The sequence below is a fragment of the Hyposmocoma kahamanoa genome, unplaced genomic scaffold, assembly GCF_003589595.1.
Source record: "Hyposmocoma kahamanoa isolate Upper Pololo Valley unplaced genomic scaffold, ASM358959v1 94054, whole genome shotgun sequence".
NCBI classification, from domain to species: Eukaryota; Metazoa; Arthropoda; class Insecta; order Lepidoptera; family Cosmopterigidae; genus Hyposmocoma; species Hyposmocoma kahamanoa.
In genome coordinates, this window is record NW_020654885.1 from 1,937 (window position 1) to 12,288 (window position 10,352).

Sequence of the window (10,352 nt, forward strand, 5' to 3'; positions counted from 1 at the left end):
ACGGACGAAACGTAGCCGTGATAGGCCGTCAACGCAGCTTCTCGCGAGACAGTTTGCCTTAGTCTTCGTAAAGCGTAAACAAATCTGTTTAGGTTCATGCACATCTGTTCGATGTGTTCCTTCCAGTTAAGGTTCTTGTCGATTGTTAACCCAAGAAAGTTAAATGTGTCTACTTCATCTACAGTATCAGAGTTGTAATTAATTTTAACCGGTATGGGATTTGAGTTGTAAGATCTAAATGTCATAACTTTGGTTTTACTTATATTAATGATGAGGGGAATCTAAGATGTGGGGATGGACTCTACTCCTTTGGCGGGAGGTGCGATGATGGAAACAAGACTGTGGCACCAGTTCAAAAAGTTCCTCAGAGCATTTCCATTTTAAAGACGGTAGAACACACACGGAGAGCCAACCACTCTGCGTGGACTAAGGGGCTCGATACCGTCTGCAAGTTTTGGATCGTCGACAATACGAATACAGCCCTACGCTGGATGGAGTCAAGTGGGTCAAGCTAGTATTTGGAAGCTCCTGCCCAGAGATGCGAGCAATACTCCAGGGGCCGTACTTGTGTTTTACATAACAAAAGTCAGTGACCTGGTGAGAAGTACTGCTTCACTCTATTGGGTATTTCGAGCTTTTTTGAAGCCAGTTTGGCTTTGCTCTCGATTTGTTGTTATTTGACATATGCATGCCTCCGAAGTTACGTAATTATTGACATACAACAATAGACAAAAAATGCAATACTCCTGGACGCTTGTATTTTGTAATTTTAGTGAAGCGACGTGCTCTTTAGCTTCGATATTTGTCGAGCCAACAGATTATGTAACGAAGATTATTCAAGTTGACAAATTTTGATAAATATCTAATAAATTATAATGAAAGGAAATAAATATAATAAATTCTTATTGTTTAATATAATATAATTGTCCAATTCTTCTCCATATGAACGGGAATCATCATTTGAATCTTCATTAACGTTGATTATTAAGTCTTGAGTACACAAATTCATTAGAATTCGAGCCGTCAAAAGGTATTGTCTGCGACGTGTGACTCAACACGTCCGGTATGGGGGTATGGGGGTCCGGTAGCCGGTTTCGGAACATACATGATACTTTAGTAAATAAAAATAAATCATGCTGTATGTATTGCACTATGTGTAGCGCTTTTTTCTCAAAGTTGCATCAAGCAATGACGTCGTTAATTTTTTCATCAAATCTTGCTTTTAATTTTTTTTTGTTTTGTTAACTATAACTTTACGAAAAGAACACAAAAAGGGTGTTGCAGTATTTTTTCTCGATAACATTTTACATGAATATAATTCTCAGACGTGATTTGTGACTTGTGCAGTGTACATGTGTTATTTGTAACAGTGTCAGCAAAAATTGTATCCAGCGGTTAATAGCTGAAAAACGACGAACAATTAACACATATTAGTGGCGTGAAAAATTTGAGATATTTACTTATTTCTACAAAAAGTCAACCATATTGCAGCGACCTAAGGTTTATTTTCGTTTTTTATAACATAAAATCTGTTACGATAAACAGAGAATGAAAAATTTATGAAATTTAATAATCTGAGTACAGAGTACTAAAAAAACCGACCTCAAAAGTCATTCATCCCCTAGAATGCCACATTTAGGGGTGGAATATTTTCTTTTAATTGGGACAACAACAAAAGAATTATCAAAATCGGAGTTATCGCGTAACATACATGGAAAAAAAACATACAGTCGAATTGAGAACCACCTCCTTTTTTCGCGTCGGTTAATAAAATAAGAGTCAAGGAGCACTGTATTATTATTAAGTATTTATCTAAATATTTATATAGTCTATAGTAATTTAATATTTTTGCTATAGTTTTTTTATTATTTTATTACATAATTTAATTTTGTTTAGCTGTGCACGTAAATTGCAGTTGAGATTTTGCGTAAGATTTAGAAGCTGTAGAGCTCCTTGAGAAAGACTCCGTCCGGGCAAGTACTGCCACCTTACCTATTTCCGCGGGCAAGCGGTAATGTGATGCATTATTGCGTTCCGGTTTTGAAGATTAAGGGTGCTGGTGAAATTACAGGCACATGGGACTTGTCAAGTTATGTCTCCTAGTGCCTAAGGGGCACATCTTTGCGATCTGAAGCTCTGTAACTGTTATGTAGAGACTTGTCGCTTACCATCAGGCGCACGACTTGTTCGTCCGGTCACTTGGTAGCTTAGAAAAAAAAGATAATTGACATGAGTGTGTTTATTGTTCTGTGGTCATTAATATTTATTTTCTTCCACAGCAATGGACTCTGCACTAGCAATAGACGTGTCATATTTGGCTCAACAGAAAGCCTTATACGATATCATCGAGAAAGGGGGTTCGGATATCCAACAGTTTTACAAAGGAGCAAATATTTTCATTACGGGAAGCAGCGGGTTCATCGGGAAGCAGCTTGTCGAGAAACTTGTTAGGTAAGAATTGGTGGAAGGTTGCGTTGGAGCGGGGGCTCCGTTCGAAAGTAAGTTTGACAGCATCGAGGAGGACGACGGGGCAGGACGTAGCTTCTAATAGGTATTGGGGGGGATCCGGTGCGCAAAGTCGATCCCGGATCCCTCCCACTAGAGCACCCGAGAAGGCTGGGGTTTTAGCTGGTAAAAGTCCGGAATAACCTAACCGCCGCGGGGGCAGCGGAGAGGTATCCCAGATGAAAAAAAAGAAAGAAAAAAAATGGTGGTGTACGGTTTTCATACACGTGTAAGTTCTTTGTTAAATATTCGCGCGGTTTGCAACGTCAAATACGTCATTCACGAAGACGCCCCCTATTGGCGGGCGTAAGCACTGCACGCCGTTACTTTCGAGCACTTTCACGAACAAGACAAAAATGACCGGTGTTCTCTAAAATACATAAATAACCTAAAATCTCATGAGACCGTGAAACCTGGTGCTAAACAGACATATCGTGAACTTGTCCATAACTCAAAGCCGTGCCCCGCGGATCAAATTATCCTCACCGTGGTGTCGCCCAAATCGCAGCACGCGGTGCCGGCTAGCTAGCCGCCGTGATCCAGCAGCTCCTGTATTTTCATCAACCAGATCAAGGTAAGTAGTGCTTTGTTCAGTGTTTGGCATTGACGGTGCAAACCTGTAGGTACGGTTCTCACCTTCCAATAGGAATCGCGAGACGGCTCACTGTGGAGCTACGTCTATCCTGCAGATGTATGGATCCTTACCATTTTGTTACCTTCATTCCCATACAGGTGGAAGGTTGCAAGAATCCGATAAATAAAATAATAAATATTAAACAACATCACGCACGTTTCTCCGATACCGAAGTAAGTATAACTAAAGCACTTGTGTTATAGAAATCGGAAACAACGATGGTGCGGACAACGGCACATTAGACTACACATTTTTGTATACACACTGTTTGTGTTGTTCACACACTACGAAAATCGCCTCCAATACAACGGAACAAGATACGTCAATGTATAGATTCCACCTAAAGCAGAATCTATCAGGAATCGAATCCAAAACCTCCTCAAGTAGCGCCCAGATTACTGACTACTGGACCACCAGACCTAAAAAATATACACCGTAACATTGCATTCGGTTTTCCACTAAATAAAAACATGCATCTAAGCGTCTTGTATATGTTTTTATTTATTTAAACTAGCTTACAAAATACAATTTTTTAAATTATTATTGTTATAAAGTCCCCATGAAACAAGTCATTTTGACATTTATTTTCTTTTTAAAAAAAACAAAAGTGTAAGAGTTGTTTTGAGAACTATTTACCCCCGACCCGAGACAATATAGAGAAACTTCTCTATATTGTCTCGGGGGGTTTGTTGTACACACGCCACATCAATCTATACATTGACGTATCTTGTTCCGTTGTATTGGAGGCGATTTTCGTAGTGTGTGAACAAAACTGAAAACTAACTAGTTTTCTACATTGACTCGGCCGGGGATCGAACCCGGGATTTCAGAGATGGCGCCATGGAAACCGGTGTGCCAGCCAGTCGATCACGGAGGTCATATTCAGACATATACACACATGGCTGCAATTTTATTTGATATAGTAACAGTAGAGCCACATGTAAAAGAGTTAGTCCAGGGAAGTACTGCCACTTTACCCATTTCTGCCGCCAAGCAGTAATGTCAGCATTACTGTGTTTCGGTTTTGAAGGGTGCTGTTGGAATTAAAGGCACTTGGGACTTGTCAACTTATGTCTCAGGGTCAGGGTGTTAGGCACAGTGGCAGTGTCCCTCTGATCTTTGCGATTTAAAGCTCTGAGTGGCACTTCAAATGTTACAGTGGACAGGCGTATATTATATTTTTTTTAAAGTAGTGTATGTGAGTGTTACATAATGGAAGGCATTAAAACACGACTGTAGGCTCTCATCTCATCGTCTCCCGAGTGTTTTAAAGCCTAATTATGTACAGTTACATACACTGCTTTATCTACATATTAAAAGCTCTTTGTGATGTGTTCAGAAACCGCATGTTACGAACGGGGAAATGGCGGCAAATAAAAACTTTTCTCAAGCATGTCACACAACCGTAATTTTGATTTTTAATTCATAGACAAACTGGAATCGGCCCCAACTATCATATCGTTCGATATCAAGTAAACGTGTGAAATTGTCAAAATTGTTTGCTATTGACATTTCATTTCGAATAAAACTTCATCTCGACTGATATTAGAATTGAAGTCGAATCAAATTGTTTTGTTTTTCAGAGATGTTCGAAATTTGAATGTAATAATTAAATCGAATTTGATGTTAGAAGCAATAATAACATTTTTAACCGACTTCGAAAAAGGAGGGAACCTCGTCCTCAATTCGACTGTACTTTTTTTTTTGTATATATGTTACGCGATAACTCCGGTATTTGTGAACCGATTTTCATGATTCTTTTTTTGTTGGAAAGAGGGTATTTCCATAGTGGTCCCATTTTATTTTGAAGAATATCATCCACGTCGAAGGGTGGCTCACGCACGAAGATTCATTTTTATAAATAGCGCCTAAATTCAATTTAGGAGCAATTACTTTAATGGTTGATTTTGCTATTTCTCCAATTCAAGGCGTTTTTCTCTCAATATACTTTGTGTAGTGTCGTAGTGAGAACCGATTTTTATTATCTCCAGTGTTAAGTCCTGTATAGTGGCGAACTAGGGGATATTTCAATAAAACTTAGCAAATAGACGTAATTCCACGTACTTTTGAGGTCGGTTTTTTTAGTACTCTGTACTGATCACAAATAAGAAATTTGTTCTAACATTATGTCATCCGGGAACGAACCGTGTTCTTCATTGGATGGAGGGCTCCTTAACGACCTATTAAACAGTTAGGACGAATTTCGATAACCCGTTCCCACGCTCATAAAAGTCCATTACTAAATTTATTGATAGAATATTTTTATGATGACAATCGCAGGTAAGGATTTGGAATGTTGAATAGGTAAGATTTGAAAACCACGGTTTACATAGTCTCAGTACAGAGTACTAAAAAAACTGACCTCAAAAGTACGTGGAATTACGTCTATTTGCTGAGTTTTATTGAAATATCGTTAAATTCGCCACTATACAGGACGTGACACTGGAGATAATAAAAATCGGTTCTCACTACTCAAAGTATATTGTGAGAAAAACGCCTTGAATTGGAGAAATAGCAAAATCAACCATTAAAATAATTGCTCCTAAGTAAAACTTAGGCGCTATTTATAAAAAATGAATCTTCATGCGTGAACAGCCACCCTTAGAGGTGGATGATTTTCTTTAAAATGAAATGGGACCACTATGGAAGTACCCCCTTTCCAACAAAAAAATAATCATGAAAATCGGTTCACAAATACCGGAGTTCTCGCGTAACATACATACAAAAAAAAACCAGTCGAATCGAGAACCTCCTCCTTTTTGAAGTCGGTTAAAAACAGTTTATCTTTATGCTGGTCGTAATTTGTGGTTTCTGAACACATTATAGAGCGTTTATGATATGTGTGTAGATAAAATATTTTTATTTATATACGAAAGCACGATGAATTATCAAAAGTTAGTTCTATAATTTAGTTTACTAAATGGTAAGGTGGCAGTATTTCCCTGAACGAACTTTTTCACAAAAAGCTCTACTGCTAAAAAAAGATTGAAATGGGCTCTTTTGCAACAATCGTAGTATTGATTTATTATAAAGAGTAATAACTTCTTTTTCAGATCGTGTGATGTAAAGAAAATATATTTATTACTCCGATCAAAGAAAGGGATGTCAGCACAGGAAAGGTTGGAGAAAATATGCCAAAATACCGTAAGTTTGGTTCTTTTTTAAGCTCAACATTACAACAACATTACAATAGTGTTGCAACTCAAACTACGTGAAATTCAAGAATGTACTTTTGCTGAACATAAATGTTTTTTTCTGCACGTCAACGAAACCTTCATTTTATTTTTTATTTTTGCATGCCGTGATGTTCCTTAAGTGTAGAAGCACTTAATTTTAAGCTATTATGTTCGATATTTAATGTGTTGTGTTTTTCTATGTAACTACTAACTATACTATATAGGATAATGACATTTTCGCAACACTTAGTAAATACCTACTCGCCAAAAAACAAACTACTATTAAGACGTCTCACCGACACAACACTACTGTTAAAAAGATCCATATCAACCTTTTTATTGCAAGTTAGAATATTGCAAGAATCAATTAAAAGATATCCTTTATTGTCCTTTTGACGGCGGCGATGGCTAGCAACCAATGTATATTGTGATTACCGAGTTGCAAGAAAATAATTTTGTTTCGAAATTATAGTATTGTATTGTTCAAAATATTAGAAAATACAGAGTTTTAGTACTTACCCATGAAATTGAATCACTCCCGGAGTATTTTTTATACTTTGGCTTCTTACGCGACATGATATAATGGCACAATATTTCTATTTTTTTCACAAAATAACTATGTATCACATTTGAACGACGACTGACGTGCTGTGGACACTCATATGCCCGTCTGGTGATAAGCTAGGTAAAGCGGACCCCGCCCACTAACCAGTCTATTACTAGTATTTATGTGGTCTGTGATAGCTATAAACTTAGAATAATAACGCATAGAATGATAGTTTCATATCAAACGAACTGTCACAAGTGAGGCAAAATCAAATTCATGTAGGCTAGTTTTAGTAGTAGGTTAATTTTCGGTTTTAGTGAATATTTATATAAAAATACAAGTCGAAACGCGTTACTTCCTTGTGGAATGTGATGTTAGTATCTATTTTATGTTGGTCTGATGTATTTTTACACTTGTTAACCGCACATTTCGTCATTTTTAGCTATAATTCTGGAGCTGTTCGCGGTGCAAGTTGACCTTGAGCACTGACGGCCCGCCCGCTCGTGTAGGCCCTTTTAGCGCGCTTCAATTTGCCTCACTTAGCGTGTGCGGACTAGGTTTCTATGCGTTATTATTCTAAGGCTACAAATATAAATATACCTACTGTGTGCGTTTCTTAATTGTATTTATATTTTTATAATTTAGTAGCAGTAGAGCTCCTTGTGAAAGAGTTCGTCCAGGAAGCACTGCGACCTTACCTATTTCTACCGCAAAGCTGTAATATAAAGATTATTGTGTTGGGGTGCTGGTTAAATTATAGGCACATGGGACTTTTCAACTTATCTCTCGGGCCGACGGACGCAGTGCCAATGTCTTTCAGATCTTTGCGATAGCTCTCAGTGGCACTACAACTGTTATTCCGTCACTTTCACTTGTTTGACAATGGCTCATTGTTACTGCTACTATCTATATTTGGTAGTAAGTCATTTCGTCTTCCGAATGTTTTTTTTTGCTACCGCACACGGTTATCGTCGTTTAGAGCGATCTATTTTTTTTTTTTGGAAGTAAAATCTGTCGAACTATCAAATTTCATGGAAAAAAAGGAACTTCATACATATAAATGTATAATAATAATATAATAACGCACACACTCGACATAGTCCCACACTAGGGAAACCCTGTGTGGCCATGGACACACACGTAGACAATCGCAAATTACACCCAAACTCACGAGAGAAATAAATGTAGGCCATACAAATTTCTCCCGGCCTGGAAATCGCACCTGGGACCTCTGCGTGGCAGTCTGTTGATGATAACTCAGGAAAACTATATGTCTTAGAAACATGAAAAATTGAGGGTACTTTTAATTTATTTATTTATTTTATTTTATTTATTTCTTTATTTATATTCAGGTTACTTAGACCCATAGATACATACCTTACAGACTAACATACATAACAATATAAAATAACACTATTACTAATTTAACACGCATTTAGGTTGTCGGCGACGTGTGGCGCCATCTGGTGTCAGGCAACCGGCCACGGAATCGCCGGTATAGGACACCCTTCGGCCAGAACTCCTCCTTCATGAAGGTCGACAGATGTTCGGTCGGCACTCTCACCACAAACGAATTAAAGTTCACGTAGTGGCGGGACTCCAACCGCTCGACCCTCAGGGTGTATTTGGATTTCAACCTGATGTACTCCACTATCTCCTCAGACTTCGTGGAGTAATGCAGGCGTGACAGGTACAGCAGCGTTGTCGGGATTGCCGGACGCAGCAAAAAGTTGGACCCTGTCGGTGCAGTGCCGCACAGGTTACGGCTGTTGGGCTTCCTCTTCTTCTTCTCCACCTTTGTGAAGCCGTCATCGTCGCACCGGTCCGTCTGCTTCTGTGGTTTTCCAACTTCAGAGACAGGTACACGAGGCTTTTCATCCCCTTCGTTGATAGCTGCCTGGCTTGTGGTTGTGGAGCAACGGGTCGGTTAACAGCTGCGACAGCGGCGTAATCACGTGGAGGGGTCAACGTGTTTACGCGTGACGTCTCCGCCGGAGCGGACAATCGAGGGGCGGGGCGCGGGGAATCGCGCTCAGCAACTGCGGTCGGTGACGCATCCATATGGGCCGACTCAAAACTGCCGATAGATGCATTATGTGCCCCGCGACGAGTATTCACGTTACAGGCCTCGGGTGACCTACTTACCGAAGTTGCACTACTCAGTAATACAACTTGGGCACGTAACTCACAGATGGTGTTATCCGAAGCCTCCAATTTACATTGAACTTCGGCCAGACTTGCTTTCAGGGATGTGATGTCCTTAAGCAGCCTAGTGACATCGACATGGTCGAACGTGACAGGGGGCAGCTTGTGCAGCTCCTTTGCCACGAAAGCAGGCACGTCGTCTGGGTCGGTTTCCTTTAACATCGTTATAATGTCCTGGATACTCTTCGTTCCTCCATCCCTCCGGCGAGATGGCATCTGCTCGGCCTTGCCAAGCACACGGAAAAGCAGCGCCTTGCCACTGCAAATCTCATCTTCTTTAAAGTTTGATTTGCAGATCTGCATGATGCTGACCTCGTCCATAGTGTCGATGGCGTGTTGTATGAACGCCAGCAGTTCATTGGCTATGAGTTGTTGGGAACCCATAGTCAATTACGCGCAGCGGTCATTACCGCGCGGATCGCGAATTATTAATATAATTCTTACTGTGTGAGCACGTCCGAATCTGAGCGTGCATCGCACCGGACTCCGGATTGTTTGCACATTTTTAGTTCGAACGAATTTGTCGAAATTCAACCACTATGAAGCGAAGAATGAAAAAAGGGTAAAAATATTTGTAAGAAAAACCATATTCCTTGAACGTATAGATAAAACTTGGTATAAATTTTTTCCAATGCAAAAATAATAAAAAAGAGAATTAAAGTTTATATGGGAACTTTTTAATACTTGATTTTTAATACGTGATTTAAATACAAAATGAATAAATACGTGTTTCAGGGTTTTTCGAGAAAAAAACCTCTAAATAAGTATAAATTAGGGTATCGAAATATTTTTAAAAACCTTTTCTATAGAAGATCGTATTCCTTACATTTGCTAACTTGAATATTTATCATTCGTGTTTTAGTGGTATATAATGCACGTAAAAATTATACGCCGACGTAGTCGAGGGTATCAGCTAGTGATTAATAAATATAGTTACAACAATTTATTAATGCTAACTCCCTTATTTTAAATAATAAAAAAAATCTAACATTTATCCAACAGATCTGGGACACTCTGCGAAAGAAGCAACCTAACTTTCACGAAAAGCTGGAGGCTGTTCCGGGTGACGTCACAGAGTTGCGGCTTGGCATTTGTGAACAGGACTGGAAAAGAATCACAGAAGAGGTAATTTATTTTTCACCTCACTACCTCGGATAAGCTTCCTTTCTCATTAGAAACTGGACGATGACCATGGACTGTGGTGCACCTAAATTTTTCTTTCGATAAAAAAAAAACATAATAACACTTTCATTACGCGATTTGTCGTACATTATTTACATAATGT

The 10,352-nt window shown here is 39.0% G+C and overlaps 1 protein-coding gene across 1 annotated transcript; it reads left to right on the forward strand.

The window, feature by feature from the left end:
* Positions 1 to 1,480: 1,480 nt before the first annotated feature.
* Positions 1,481 to 10,192, forward strand: LOC113238048 (fatty acyl-CoA reductase 1-like; the record flags this gene model as incomplete). Its single annotated transcript, XM_026474770.1, has 4 exons — positions 1,481 to 1,500; positions 2,280 to 2,451; positions 6,193 to 6,283; positions 10,070 to 10,192. Coding segments are annotated over exons 2-4 (384 nt in total), but the record flags the coding sequence as incomplete, so codon positions are not given.
* Positions 10,193 to 10,352: the final 160 nt, after the last annotated feature.